General features: G+C 40.1%; 2 protein-coding genes across 9 annotated transcripts in view; both read right to left on the bottom strand.

The window, feature by feature from the left end:
- Positions 1-5152, bottom strand: part of KIAA2026 (KIAA2026 ortholog) — an 84491-nt gene extending 79339 nt beyond the window's left edge. For 5 of the 6 annotated variants that reach the window (XM_033122390.1, XM_033122391.1, XM_033122393.1 and 2 more), the window contains exon 1: positions 3837-4624. In XM_033122390.1, the coding sequence (XP_032978281.1) occupies positions 3837-4429 (593 nt within the window). In that variant the 5' untranslated portion in view covers positions 4430-4624. Of the gene's footprint in view, positions 1-3836 lie in introns of all 6 variants that reach the window. The other variant, XM_033122392.1, reaches the window with a different exon arrangement.
- A 2020-nt stretch (positions 5153-7172) lies between these two features.
- On the bottom strand, positions 7173-11863 carry RANBP6 (RAN binding protein 6). Of its 3 annotated transcripts, none has more exons than XM_033123553.1 (2): positions 11642-11863; positions 7174-10585 (listed from the first exon to the last, which is right to left on the bottom strand). In XM_033123553.1, exons 1-2 carry the CDS (start codon positions 11834-11836, stop codon positions 8519-8521), a joined length of 2262 nt encoding a protein of 753 aa, XP_032979444.1. In that variant the 5' UTR covers positions 11837-11863; the 3' UTR covers positions 7174-8518. The 3 variants fall into 3 exon arrangements, with proteins under 3 accessions (XP_032979442.1, XP_032979444.1, XP_032979445.1); XM_033123554.1 differs by having other exon boundaries at positions 9221-10585; positions 11701-11863; XM_033123551.1 differs by having other exon boundaries at positions 7173-11863.
- Between the last annotated feature and the right edge of the window lie 4022 nt (positions 11864-15885).

Genomic DNA, 15885 nt, shown 5'->3' with positions numbered 1-15885 from the left:
AATGATGATGCTTTTGTACTCTCATCCCCAAGAAAAATATTTTGCCAATTAAAAATCAATTATAAAAGTAAATAACCTTTACCTGTGTACCATTTAACAGCAACTTAATTTAGAAACCAAAAAAATCCCAAAAATACTATACACACACACACACACACACACACACATACAAGGATATATTCAAGCTTATTATATTCAAGCTTATTTTCACCAAAATATTGTTTAAAATGGCCAAAATTAAAATTTTAAGTTCAGCTCCTTTGAGGGTCACTGGTGATGTCTCTCCTATAACTACAACCTTTTAAAGCGAGGAAAGGCCATCTTCTGGCTACATAGCAATATTCTTAAAAAGCTTTCAAAAATATTTTAAAATTTAAAAGCTTTCAAAAATATCATTTAAAATTTGCAAGAGGTAAAAATTCTTATTAACATTTCATAGTTTTTAAAGCTCGTTACATATCTTCCTAATTATTATTATCTATTCCTTTCCACTTAGATTTCCCCCTTTTTTTCTAATGTTAACTGGTATTTCTCTGTTGTCTCAAATAAATGAGATCCCTTCTAAAATATTTCTTCAAAATAGATTCATCATCTAAGTCTTAGTCCTAGTTCTATTACAAATATTAAACATATTGTTATATTACTAATACATCTTTATATATAACAAACTATACTTATAAACTACAGATTATATACTGGTGCTATTAAAAACACCACAAAAAGCAAACCAAAAATAGAAATTTTAAAAGGATAAAATAAAACTAGAATATACTGAAGTTGTAGTATTTTATTTCTCTGGAATCTAGCGTCCTGCATACCCCCCTGGGGTGCTGACACTACTCTGTAGACCATACTGTAGCATCCAGAAGTACCTGTTATTTCCCAGAAACACTATGCAGTTTCATGCCTTGTATTCACTCCAGTTCAGCATTCTGGAATGCCCATCTCAAGCTTCCAAAAAAAATCCAGTAGCAATATTCAATTCCTTCAAGAACTGGTTCAAGTGTAAACTTCTCTACGACACATTTTAACTACTGTTGTCTTTCCCCCTTCTCCTCCTTTCTCTCAATTCCCATCCCTACCCCCCTTACCCACCACCACCTCCCTTCAGATTTAGGTCTCCTTCCTCTTAAACTTGCTTTGTACCTTGTTTATATGTCCATTATAGAATCGTTATCTTTTTTAAGTGTCTGGTTCCACACTACACTAGAAACCACTTAAGGGCAGAGAACTTATCTTTTGATATCAGGGACTTAAATGTCTAGCTCTGGCAGATACATATTTGTACAACCAACTAATCTATCCTAACAACTCTCAAAGTACAGATGAAGAAACCGAGATTCAAAGTATACAATGAGCCCAAAGTACTAATGCAACTGGGCTGCTCTGTAATGATAATGTGGCATCTTCTTTATCTAATGTACCTTGTTTCTTAATAAAAGGCTCACGAGTATATGGAACAGCTATAAAGTTCTCCTTACAGTAAATTTGAAAATAAGAGTTAATTCATTATACTACAAATATATACCAGAAGACAAAAGAAAACTTAAATAAAATCTCAGTGATTGTTTTTTATTACTAAAATAACACATACCACTTCTTTACAAATAAGGTATCTGAGTCATCCATTTGCTGAAAATCATATTCATGTGAACAGTCGACAGAACATTGTTCTGGAACATCTATATACTCTAAATGCATACCAAACAGTTGTAATCTACGCTTTTTCTCAAAGCTGCGCCCACCACTTTGCATTTATTTAGTAATGACTCAAATTTCAGGCTAGCACATAAAAAGAAATGACTTCCTAGAATCAATGAGTGAGGTCTGGCAAAAAATTTCGTATTATTTACAAAATGTTTGTATACATCAAATACAAAAAAGTGAGAGAATCAAAACTTTAATCATCTCTTTGAAACCATCATATTACTTTTGCTACTAAAAATGCAAGAATTTTCTCTCTCTTGGACTAACAATATCAGAACTACATTATGTTTATAAAGAACAGAATGTTTTAAGTTTAACATCTATGTATGGATGCTATATGATTTATATGGGAATACAGTATTCTGAGCATTAGCCAATGGGAATGAAAGCATTTAGAAACTCACCTTTGTGTAAAAGAGAAATAGTCTCTCTGCTCTTTTGTAGGATTCATGAAATGACTTATTATACACGCACTGCTTTTGAAAATAAACCTATAATTCATTCAAACCTATATGCTGCTTCTTGGCACTTGCACACAGCCATTCTTTTGCCTTATTCTTAGTCTCTGTTTCCACATCTGTAAAACTGGAAGCTTGGACTAGATGAACTCTATAGTTCCTTCCTTCTAAAATCTTGTGACATCAATTTGGAGTATAGTTTACTACTTAAAAATAATGACATGTATGGATTTTTATGTCAGACATAACTATTAAGCACTGTGGAGTCAAGGGTAACAAATATACTACACAAATATAATGTCACTAAAGTATTAAAAGTAATTTACAAAGCAAATTTGTGAATAATTATTGTTACCAAATAATTCTACTTTATGAAAGGATTCAAGAAAAGGTCCTTAGTGTAAATAGAACTTCCCTGAGTCAAGCACTGTGTTAATTCTTGTTTTCAGTGAAAAGAAGTTACTGATAGTCTTGAAAACAACATACAGAAGCCAAGGACAGATGAGATTATTTTAAAATTACAACTACAAATCAAGAACCAAAAAATTAACACAACTTTTCAGGAAGTATTCCATAAAAACACTAGTTAGTACAATGCCCAGTTCCAGAAATGAGGAAAATATTCATTTTATTCAACTACTACTACTATTATAATGGTTAAAACTTATATTGGGCTAACTATGGGACAGGCACTGTTGACTTTACACTTAACTCAATTAAACCTAAGGCATCAAGGAAAAAAAACCCAAACAAACCTAAGGCAACCCCATTAAGTTAGGTACTATTATTATCCCCATTTTACAGATGAGGAAACTGAAACCAAAATGGTAAAGTAATTGTTCAAGTTTACTTGAACTGGTAAAGTCAAACTACTATTCAACTACCATTTCCAACAACAGTCAATTATTTTTCTACTCCTAAAACACTGCCACTTGAGAAACGAATTTAGCTTGTATCAATTATAATTATAAATTAATACGTTTATTTCAGTAGCTTCCGTTATTTCCTCTTACTAAAGAAAAACTGACTGGATATATGGGTGAAGTACACCAAGAGCATGGTGCCACCTAAATTGCCTATGATTTCTTGTAGAACACAAACATCTAAACGTATTAACAATTTTGCATTGATACACCCACTATCATTGCAAAAATTCAGTCTCCTCACATGAAGCTGAGAGAAAAGATCAGGAGTACACCAGAGGAATCGTTAACCATTTAATAACACGTCATAAATCTCCGATAGCCGCGACGGGTAGTAAAATGAAACGATTATTTTTACTGGTTTGAAACTTTTAAAACTTTCATGCTAAAAAGAAGTCTAAAAGTTGCGGGTCCAACTTCCATTCCACTGAAACTTTTCCTCTCCCTGGCCCTGTAATTCTTCCAACGGGCACCATTTCACTTTACATCTACAAACTTCACCTGCTCTTCAGCGCTCTGGCCTCGGCTTCCTTCTCAGCTTTTCAGTTGGGTGCTGTGTTCTTTGGCTCACACCCACCACACCCCACAGGGACCCTGCCCAGCGCTGCTCCTCCTCCCTGGGTTCTCCAGCACAGACTCAGCACCTATCAGCGACGCCCCCAGTCCCCTGGCCCAACCCATCCTCGGACACGTGCGAGGGTGTGTTTGTGTCAGTGCTTCAGTCCCACCTGAGACTGGGCTCACTTACCGAGAGAGAAGCGCCAACTTCTGCTCCAGCATCATCTCCAGCTTCTGGCCCTGTCTGGACATCCAATGGTCCACTCCATGAAGGCGGTAGCACATCTCCAGCATCAACCTGAAGTCGGCCACGAACTCGGTGATGCCCCCGTACTGGCCGCTAGTGAACTTCTCCTCCATCTTCAGCAGACACATGCCCTGCCCCGGCTGCTGCGGGAGGGAGCGACTGCCCCGGCCCCCGCTGCGCGGCCCCTCTGCCGCCTCCTCCTCCCAGGTGGCAACGCCCCCCAAGGGTTGCAGGAAGGGGGCGGTGAGGCCCCGGTGCTTTTCCTGCAGGAACTCGCCCAGGATGCGGTAGCCTTGCTGCAGCTCGTAGGTCAGCTCCTGCTCCTTGCAGCCACCACCCCCGACCACCATCGCCTCCTGCACCTCCTCCTCCTGGTCTTCTGCGCCCTCCCGCGAGGAGGCACTCCTCCCTTGGGCCGGCCCTGAGGCCCGGGCCGCAGCTGCCACCTCTTCGTCGTCCTCTTCCTCGGCCGCCGGTGGCGGCCGCTCCTCCTCCCCGGCCGGCTCCATCTCCCCCGGCGTCTCGGGCACGCTCATGCCCCCGGCAGGCCCAGGTTGGGCTGTGTGGAGCGGCCGCTCGAGGCGCCGGGGGACGCGTGAGTGAGGGCCGCTTCCTCAGGGCTCGGCCGCGCCGCGCAGCCTCAGCCGCATCAGGCCTCGCTCTCCTCAGCCGCTAGCTCGGCTCAGTGCGCGCGGGGGTCTCGAGCTCGCCGCCGGCGGGGCGGGGTTACATGGCGCGCGGGGGAGGGGGGAGAGAAGAGGAGAGCCTAGGTGCCCTCCTCTCCCCTCCCCCCGGCGGTGGCGCGCGCGCGGCCCTCGCCTGCCTCACCCGTCCGCGCCCCGCCCGCCCGCTCTTCACCCGCCAGGCCCGGCCTGGCCGCCGCGGCCTTGGCGCCCCACCCCCTCCCGGGCCGACTAAGTGGCTGGGAGGGGGCGAGGAGGAAGCGGTGGGGGTCTTCTCTCGCCTCCCCGGAGGGGGCCTCAGCGCAGGGCCGCGGCGGCTCGGGCTCCTCCTCCTCTTCTCCCCCACACCCCCTCCCGCCCCTCTCTACCTGCGGGGGACCCAGGCAGGAGGAGGCAGTGCGCCGACCAGGCCCGGCGACAACTGTCAGTTAGAAGCCCTGCTGGGCGGGAGGGGGAAGGGGGAAGGGGAGGGGCAGAGAGAGAAGGAGGAGGGCACTGAGGCTTCTCCCACCCCAGACTGGGGCGAGCTGTGGAAATAGGCAAAGAAAGAGGGACCGTCGCCATCCACGGTGCGCATGCGTATTAGAACAACCAACCACCCCGCCCCTCGCTTCGCGTCCCGCCCCGCTACGGGAAAGCACGAACTTCGGCTTAGCTACAGGTCCCGCGGCCTGGTAGGTTGCGCGGACCAATGATGTCATCAGCTTGTAGACGACTATAAGGGCGGAGTGGAGGGGGAAGCAAGGCGCCTGCGCAGCTTTACTCGCCACCTCCAGAATGGCCAGAGGGCTTTTAAATGCAGTAGGGTATTTCTTTTGCGAGACCCTTACTGGCCCTAAAAACTTACAGTAATCCAGAATGATCTTGCTAGATAACTTTTGTTAATACCAAATGAAAACTAATAAGGCACAAAATGTAAATCCTATCGTATTGTAAAATTTACATTTTCTTTGCACACAACCTCCCCCTTGCGACTAACGGTTTAATAAAGCTGGAATTTTGAAAAGTGTAAAAAGGTTCAAGAACAAGACCAAATGAAACATATGTTCACGTGTGAAAGAAAAGATTATTGTAAAAGTCGAATTTCTGAAACTCCTGCCTCCAGTTAACATCAATTCCTATTTCGGAAATTAACCTCATGTTTTCTGGTAAAATGAGAAAACGTATTTCCACATTTTTGAGTCTTGAGATCTGCTAAGAATAGAGGAAGGAGATGCAACCTCATTTGAAAAAAGACCCTTGGCACTAAAAACAGTCTTCAAATATTTCAAGTCTAAGCCGTACAGCATTAAAAAGCCATTAGCGTGGCCTTATAATCTCACTACACATTAAAAAAATTACTGTTTAGGCAATGTCTAAAAAGTGGACATTAATTCATGTATTGCTTAAAGTAAGTGGGGAGAAAGGAGTTAATAGTTCCAAAAAGCAGATATTCTGTTTTCTCACGTTCTATTTGAAAGATGCACATAATACTCTTTCTACTTAGAACGCTCTTGCTTGAAACCTAGAATTACTTAAAACACAAATACGAAATTCTAGAAATGAAGCATTTTTACAACTAAAAGCTATATAACTAAATGGTCAGGATATTCTGTCTCAAGATTGTTTCTCACTAATGTGGATCTTTTAAGACATTTGTAACATTAGGCATTTATAGCATTCTCATCTTAGAACCCATAGAATCACCTCACCTCACTGGAACAAAGGCAGAAATCAGTCCTATTTCAGCAACTGGTAAACAAAAATGTGTCTGATTGGACATCCCTCACTTCCTTTGACAAAGCCCAAGAATCTGGACCCACCCTACACCAGCAAATATCCCTTCCACTTTAGTCACCAACCCTGTTTCAGGACTCTCTAACAATATTAGCTTGCATTTGTTGAACCCTGTGCCACTAAGCACTTTTTATATCTTCTTTAATTCTTAAAACAATCCTATGACATAGGTATTATGCCCATTTTTCAGATGGAGAAATTGATGCTTCGGTGAAGCAGATAGTTTGCCAAATTTCAAATCTAGGTTTGTCACACTTAAAAATTCTACAGGGACCTAATTCCAAGTCATCTGGCAGAATTACCAATTCTGCATACACAATAGTGTAGGAAATTGCTAGAAATGTTTATCAAGGGCTTTGTAAGAGATACTAAGATAAAGAGGTATGGGTGAGTTGAAGGAACCTCAGCTATAGGTCATGGAGAGGCCAAGATGATTGCGATCAGGTCCTTGAATTTAAAAAAAATATATAAGAAATATGTTTGTTGTAGGTAAATTAAAAAATATAGATAAAGTGAATTTCAAGAAAAATTGCCATTTATTCCTAGAGAAAACTTCTATTATTGTGGTGGGATTTTTCTTTTTGCCTATACTTTTTTACCTTAAAATTGTGACTATACTGTACTTAATGTTCTTTTTCCCCTCATTAATAAATAATTGTAGGGAATGGACAGGAACTGCATATCTAAAATCGACCATATCTCTGACCACAATGGCCTACATGGCTTGCTTATCTGAACTGGTAGAAGGCGAACCAGAAAAATTCTAATGTAAAAGGAATTCCAAACATTAAAAAAAAAAACAAAAAAACACAGTGGAGGTACAAACAACAACAGCAATGATAGCTACCATTTATTAAGCACTTAGTAGGTCTTAAATACTTGCCAAATACTTTACATACACAGTACTCACAATGCTGCCAGGAAATCGTGACATGTATTTTTTCTTAAATTTTGGATCAATAATTTGCTGAACAGAAGCTTTTTTCTACCCTACAAAAGCTCGACATTAAAGACTGACATTCCAATTAATATAATTAAACCTAGATTTATAGAACTGTTTTCTTATAATGTATAATGCACATCTAATGCTAAATGTCAGATCTCAAAGCGGTTTTCTTTTTCGTGTTTAAAGATAAAATTAAATTCGCTTCCATTTCATTTTCACAGTAGAATACTCTTCTGTGCTACTGTAGAATCTATTTAGAACTTCTTCAAAATAGAAATCTATTTAAGCCCCATTTTGAATTAGGACTTCTCTTCTTGTTCAGCTGCTTTGCAGGGGAAAAATAGCATACATATACAATATTCTGCTCAAACACGTAACATTGATTGACTCCCATAAACATTGATCACTATCTGTCAAACACTGTGTTATAAGGTATGTTACATGCTATCAATGTTAGACGTACCAAAACACCCTTTTCAGTAACCATGATTCCTAGAGTCTTGGATAACTTAACAAATAGAGACCAGTCTGGCTAAGGAGATTCTAAAATTCTCATAACTCTCAGATGGACACCTTGGGAACTAGAATATGGATACGTATTCTCAAGAGGGTGTTATGAAAAAGTTCATATACATTGCAGAGAAAACTCCCCACATCCACGGCAGTATCTCAAAACTCTCTCCCAATTTCAGCATCCTCTTATTATCCTCCTCCTGTTATACTCCTATTATCCTCCTCCTGTTATACTCCTATTATACTCCTCCAGGAGTATTATCAAGGAAGAATAAGCCTGGCACTATATTCTTCACCCATCCTAATTCCAAAGATATTTACCCTGGAAGTTCTGCTATCCTAACTTTGTGAAGTCTTAGCATCTTGTGATAGGCAGCATGACATTTTGACACCAAGTATATTGCTTGCCCAGCACCAATAATTCAGACAAATGGCAACACTTTGTATACTTCACATCAACTAGGGAAAAGATGACAAACATTCTAAGACAATGGAAGCACAAGTTATCACCAAAGTCTGTGTTTAAGAGATAAAACATGCAAGGTGGACAGAAGGCTATAACACTGACTAATCCTGGAAAAACATGGGGAAGGAGTACAAACTGCTTAGCAGGGAGAGAACAGTTCTCTCAATTATAATGGAATCCATTCACAACACTTATTTGGAGTTACTTTTACGGTAGATAATTCAAGTGATATTAAAGTGCTTCAAGCCAAATTCAGCAACTCCTGTAAGGCTTCCCGATGCTCATCATCAAGTTGCGATACGCATTCCAACCATAATTCTTCAGAAGTTTGTACCTGACGCACAACATTAGCTAGGCGTTTGGCACAAGGATTTTCATAGTTAATAGTCTCATTAATTTTTCCTTCTGCAATTATACTGATTATTTTGGGAAGATTGGAATTATTTGGACCGAGTACAACTGGGTGGTTACTTTCAATTAAGTCACAGAGAAAACTCAAAGTCTGAATAGCTTCCTCTTTATCCTCATGAAGCGGAAGCCATGACAACCAGTGAGGAAGAACTTCATCTACATTTACACAGTTAGGCTTAAACCTCAAAATCTTGCCTACTGCTGAGATACAGTTCTCCGTAGCAATGACATTTTTTTTGGTTTTGGAATTTGCACACTTAATAACTTTTACCAGCAGTGGAACAGCTTCTGAACATAAAGAACGGTAATCATCTCCACCAAACTGTGCCATAACACCCAGGCCATAAGCAGCAGCTTGCCTGACTTCAGGGTTGTTATCTCGCATATTTAGTAGCATTGGCCACCGAAAATATTCTACATATTTAAATGAGGTTGGACTACAGTGCTCTATGATATCATCAAATATGCATAATCCCCACTGTCTGTCTGGCCATGGCCTATTAGAACAAATTAGATTTACAATTAATGGAAGCAGCTGTTCAAACCATGGTAAAATCTTTTCCTTGTAAGTACTAAATAATGAGTGCAAAATATCAGATACTTTGGTCAGAATGTAAACATCACATTCATCCTCATCTTGCAGAGACATTTCAACTTGTTGGTCATAGTTTTCTTCCTGTCTTTTAACCTGCCTCAATTCTTGATTTTTAAAGTGACCTTCAAGTTTTGCTTTCAATATTTCTCTCAGTTCTTCCAACTGTCCGTCATTAAGGCACCCATCTCCCATTACTTCAATGGACTTTGCAAAAGAATTCATTATTTCTGAGAGTACATCTGTATCAGGTTCAGTCCCAATAGCCTTGATTAAGGGATCACATATGAACTGCCACATCTGTGCAAGATATTCTGGGCCACGAATTCTTGCACATTCCAGGAGAAAAGGCATGGACTCAGCTGCTGCCACTCGAACATTGTCATGGAAATAAAATTTCAGTAAAGGAACCATCAGCTTTACAACTTGTTCTGTGTATTCCACAAATCCTTCCCTTAATTCCTTAGCATAGTAAACCAACATCTGGCAAGCAGTTGCTTTTGCTTCAAGTCCTGAAGTTTTAATTCCAAAACTTTGCTGGTCTCCAAGATTTACAAATTGCCAGCCATCATCATCACTCATATTCTCCACATCTTGTGTGTCTAAGAGAGCAACATCAGGTTTAGCTGAAGCGGTCTTAATAAGAGGCTCAATAACCAGTGGAAGATACTGTTGAAAATCATTTCCAAGAATTTTACACATTCTAGCCCACGCTGAAACCACGTAAGAGGTCTGAGGATCATCATCTTCCATATTATTTAAGTCTGATTGTGTCTTCAACAATAGCTGCATCACATTTGATGCATCTTGCATAAATTTTTCCTTCCCAACAGCAAGACCAACATGGCTAATGCACTCAATAGTTTTTCCTTTCAGAAGCTTGAGTTCTTTTTGAACAGCAAGCTCAACAATGTGCTTTAGTGAGGGCATAAATATATCATAATATGGAATGAATTTTTCTTCTATTGTATCCGCAACTGAGGCAATGGTTGTCACAAGCTGTTCCAAGGCCAACTTAGTTCCATTCCGAATCAACTCTTGAAGTTTAATCACCAAGATGGAATGTAGATTTCTCACCATACTATCCAAATACAGAACTAGCAATGATTTGGGGCAGTCTTCAATAAAAATAACAAGTGCAGAAGCTGCATGTGATTGCACACGCTGATTGCCTTGATTTTCCATGGTACGTAACAGTGCTGCAATCACTGTTTCATGGAATTTCTTTTGGAAGTTAGGCGCAAAATCTGTAGCCATCTGTCCAAGTGTAGTACAGGCTGCAGCCCTCACCCTTGGATGAGGATCCTGAAGAAAAAGCAAAACAGAGTTAACCATTTCATCTAAAATTGGTTCCATTTGCTGATGGCATCCTTCTCCAATGGCGGATAAGGCCATTAATCCAGCATGTCGATATTTCCAGTCAGGGCTCTGAAGCATCTGCATGATATGCTCCTTAGTGATTGGTAAAACAAGTTTTCCACCGAGCCCGCAAGCCAGTCTGTCTAGTGCACTCTCAGCTGCAACTGCATTGCTATCAAAATCATCTTCTTCCATTTCATCAGCATTTACCCAGTCCTCATCATCTTGTAGATCAACCATCATTGCTAATATATGAGGAACTGCCTGTGCAATAATATTTGTATGTTTTTTCAACATTGGGGTTGCAGTTTCAGACAAGGTGACTATTACTTCAAGGGCCAGCTGGCGTTGCAGATTACTAAGCCTTGAGTCTCCACATAACTTTAGACTCAACTGCAGAGTATCTTCTAAATACGGACCCAAGTATTTAGGTACAGTATCTGCAATCTCAACAAGGGATTCTAGCACTGAATCATCATCCTGGTAGCATGAGTCATTCACAGCCTGTAAGATTCCAGGGAGCAAGTCTGCAAAGTCTTTGAAAAGAGCAATATTACTCTCATTGGCAAGTACAAATGCAGCTGCAGCTCTAGCGGATAATGTCCTGATTGCTGGATGTTCTTGATCTTGAATACACTGGTCCAACAACCGTTTGATGATATCCAAATCGTGCCGCTCTTGGTTCCCAAAAATCCCAGGAAAGTGCCAGAAAACGTGAAGTGCAACTTCCCACAGAACCACATTTTTAGAGTAGATTGAATCAATAAGGAACTTCAGACCTTCAGGCCAGTGGTTAGTGCCATCCTCATCTATCAAATTCCTGGCCAGCACCGCAAAAATATCACAAAGTTTTTTCCTCATACTAGCATGTGTTTCTAACTTAACAGCCAGTATCAGTTCAATCTTCACGTCCCTCTGAACATCAGAAGGCAGATTTGGATAGACTTCCTCAAACCCAGAGGACAAAAGCCGTCGTAGCAGTGCGGCAGCCATTTGTCTCACCTCATAACCTGCTCTTCTATTTCTGACGGCATCTAAGAGGAATGTAGTCTTACACAGACCTGGGATGTTTTCATAGATTTCCTCTGCCTGCCTCCGCACCATACAGCTTGGATTGATCAGGTTCTTCAGAAGCTGGTAAAACTCTTGCTTTCCCGACACGGTCGCCGGTGCCCCTGCAGACCCGGCCGCCGCCATCGCGCTCTGTCAAAGCAACCGCGACCCGGAAGGAGGGAGGGGGGTCTGTGGCTCCAAGCAGTGACGCAAGCGAGGCGCCGGTGGGGATGGGCGGGGCCGCTTCTCCCTCCGCTCCGGGCGCGCTGGCTGAGCTTTGGGAGGGGGGGAGCGGGGTCCGGGTAAGGGGCATCCTCCATCTGTTTGACAGATAAAAATGCACATGCAGAAGGGGGGAAAAACACAATTATGATGTTGATTGTATAAGATGGGATTATGGGTGATTTTTTTTCTCCTTTGCTTTATTTCTAAATTATCTCTATTGTTACCCTGATAATGTTAAAACAACAAGTACAAGTTGACAACCGGCTAAGTGAAAGAAGCTGATCACAAAAGGCTAAATATTGTATGATTCCATTTATATGAAAGGCCTTGAATAGGCAAATCTATACAGAAAGTAGATTAGTGGTTGCCAGAAGCTGGGGCGAAGGGAGGAGCAGGGAGAATGAAGAATGATGGCTGTCAGGGGGTTTCTTTTGGGGTGATGAAAATGTAAAGATAAAAATTGATTGTGGTGATGGTTGCACATCTCTGTGATCATACTAAAAACCATTGAATTGTACAATTTAGATTGGTGAATTGTATGGTATGTAAATAATACCTCAATAAAGTTGCTTATCAAATAAGTGCAATAAAAGATAAAGACGATTATTACCACCCCACTACCATACCTAATGCAATAGAACAGTGGTGATCAAACTCTGGCATGTGTCAGAGTCATCTGGCCTGTGGATTATAATAAAGAATGAGAAAGACAACTGAGTAAAGTATGGTGGAAAGTGACCTGGGCCAGTAATCAGAAGACTTGAATCCTGCTCTTACCTCTAAATTAATTTTGTATCCTTGGTCATATCACTCAAGGTTTTCCTTGCACGTTGCCTAAACTGTAAAATGCTTTTACAGTTTTCCTTTCAGTAGGAAGCTGCTGAGATTATTCCAAAAAACAAATGCCTCTGAGGCTAAATATTATTTCTTTAATTCAGGACAGGTGTATCAATCAAAAATAATGATCATTCCTTTAACAATGATTGGATTTTACTTTTGTATTATTCCTGTGCCATTCTGTCACTCTGACCCTTATACAAGTTTGCAAGTTTGGTAGAATAGGTATAACACTATATAATTTTAGATGAGAAATGGAAACTAAGGGACGTTAAGGGCTTTACCTAAGATAACACAGCTGAGTCTCAAATTCATCTCTTCTGAAAGCAGCACCAATGCTCTTTTTCTGTACCACTTCCCCATGATTACTCTTGGTTTTGCGCCATGATCAGAGGTCTTCACCTATTGCAAAGTCTGTCTTAAACTTCTCCAAATGGGTTTAATTTTAATTTTGGAAAATGCTGCTGTATATACCCACAAAGATAGAAAAACACAGCTTTAGCATTAACCAGGTGATAGACAAAGTAGTCAGTCTCATAAATTGCATTGTAATATGTAATACTATGCTTCTTTAGGAGGAGACCTTATTCTATAAACAGTGTTTATCATTCTTTGGACTGAAAACCAACTGCATCAGAATCTCTTGAGATACTTACTTATAGATATTAGGTCCCAATCTCTAAACTAGTGAATCAGAATTTCTGGGGAATGTAACCCAAGAGTGTTCAATATTAACAAGCCCACTGGGTTTTCATATAAATACCAAAAATTTGAGAACTATTGAGATAGATTACGGTTCTGATTCCAAGATCTTGACTATAGTTCTGCATCTTGCTCCAGACTCACTGGTTTTCTTATTGCTCCTTGAAGAAGTCCAACTGCAGGGCCTTTGCATTTGCTATTTCAGGAAATGTTCATAAGTATATGTGAGAGGAAAGGCTTCTTTTAACACTATATCTATTAGCATACTAAAAACTTATTAAAAACTATGATGAGATACCACCACAGACCCACCATAACGTTTTACATTTAAAAGACAATATCAAGGATTGGTGAGGATGTTAAAAAACAGGGAACTCAGTTATGTTTTTGGTGGTAAGTAAATTCGTACAACCACTTAGAAAAAATGTTTGGAAAATGCTGGATTAAGATTATCCAACAATTCTTTTGTTCTCTCAGCAAACTTTCATTGAGGGTACACTAAAGCATGGTGCTTGGTGCTGGGAGTACAGATGAAATACATGAGAATATTCATGAGAGACAGTAAATGTAACAGTGTAGTGTGGTGATCACTGTGGTGATGGCGAGTCTGCCATGGAACCACATGGGGTTGTGGAGGCAGCTCATGCACTTTGGGTGTGTGAGAGATCAGGGAAGCCTTCCCAGAGTGGGTGATACCAGAGCTGACTTTTGAAGGATGAATCTTCATTAACTATTTGAAGAAAGAGAAGAAGGTTTTTCTAAGTAGAGGAAATAACTTTGTTGAAATGCAGAGAGACCTTACAGAGGAGCGTGGTGAGAGTTCTGCCAGTATTTCAGAACTGCTGGAACATTGGATATGGGACTTGAGAGGGCCAAGGTCTGACACAGGAGGCAGGAAGGAGGGAGACAGAAAGTTAAATAGAGGCCAGATTATGAAGGTTCTTATATTCCATGTTAAGAAATTTGGATCTTTTTTCTAAAGGTAATGAGCTGTTTTAGGGTTTTAATCAAGAGCTGTAAAATATTCAATTTTTAGAAAGATGACTTTGATAATAGTGTGAAAACTGAAGTGTGAAGATTGGAAGTATTTAGGAGAACAATAACCTAGTTTAGTCAAACTGAAAGTCTAAACCATAGCAGTGGTGGAGGGAAAGAAAAGAGGGCAAGGATTGGAGAGGTTTTAAGAACATATCAATAGCACTCGGAGGGAAGGAGAAGTGTAGGAAATCTCCCCAATTTTCAGCCTGAGTATCTGGTTGGAGGTGCTGTGATTTACCTATTTACCTGTATATGCATAAAAAAACAGTGTTATTGCAGACCAAAAGACTACTACCTCTTTCTAGAGGAAAAAGAGGCTTCCCTAAGAAGGTGAGTCCCAGAATCTGTATTTTGTTCTCTATTTGCTCCCATATGCTATACTGATAGTCAGCGTTTCAATAGTAGAAGCTAAACTGAATCCATTTTAGGAAAATCGTTTATGATATTTTATTTAAATATCTGATTTAAAATCTTAAGGTACTTCCTCTCTAGTTCGCATAATTCTGTTATATTTATTTTTTGCATGGTTATTTCCTTTCTTTTTTCCCCTAACGAGGGCACATGATGCCAAGATTTCAAGATAGGACTTGCAGAATTGGTTAGAGTTGAACAACTTTATTAAATTTTGTAATTAAAATAACTGGCTTTTAAAATTGTTTGAACTATTGAGAGGCCGTTTAAGAATATTTTCATGAAGTGGCTCAATACCAGACAATGCAAATGTTTATTAGCAACCTTCTAAATGGGGAAATACAAATAAGTTGCAAATTTCTTCCAAGATCTGAGAGATTTAGAGTCAAATGAGGGGGAGAGAATTAAATTGACATAGTTAACATTTTTACAAGAATAATCCAGAATAAATAAAAATACAGAAAACAAAAAAATATCATGAAGGCTTCCACTTGCCTAAAATGGGACAATCTAAATATCAAAAAGAACAGTACCTGCAATGGATTAAAACACACCAAATATATAAAAAGTGATGAGTTTCTAATATTAACTAGTTCATTCATCATTTTTGGCGTTTGCTAGGTCACCAACTCTGAAAATTGATGAAGAGAATTAATAAATATTTTTCTGTCTTTCCTGTACAAACTGTATTTCAGGACAACTAACGAGTTGATGAGGGTACATTCTTCTTTATAGAATTCCACCTAATAAGTGCACAAAGAATGATAAAAACAGAAAATTGCTGTGTCGTAACACCAAATGAATAATGAATCTAGGTAACACTAAGCAACGGATGCTAAAGCCGTTAAATGAAACATTGATTGGGAATTTAATAATAGCAGGATTAAGCTTAAACCATCTGAAATTGCTGATTAATCTTAATATTATTAAAAGGGGGATAAACCACGGTGTCATTTACCCGTTGTCCTTCAGCTACACCT

Source organism: Rhinolophus ferrumequinum, chromosome 12, assembly GCF_004115265.2.
Source record: "Rhinolophus ferrumequinum isolate MPI-CBG mRhiFer1 chromosome 12, mRhiFer1_v1.p, whole genome shotgun sequence".
Taxonomy (NCBI): domain Eukaryota; kingdom Metazoa; phylum Chordata; class Mammalia; order Chiroptera; family Rhinolophidae; genus Rhinolophus; species Rhinolophus ferrumequinum.
Note: the sequence above shows the minus strand (reverse complement) of the source record. Positions and strands in the feature narration are given on the sequence as shown.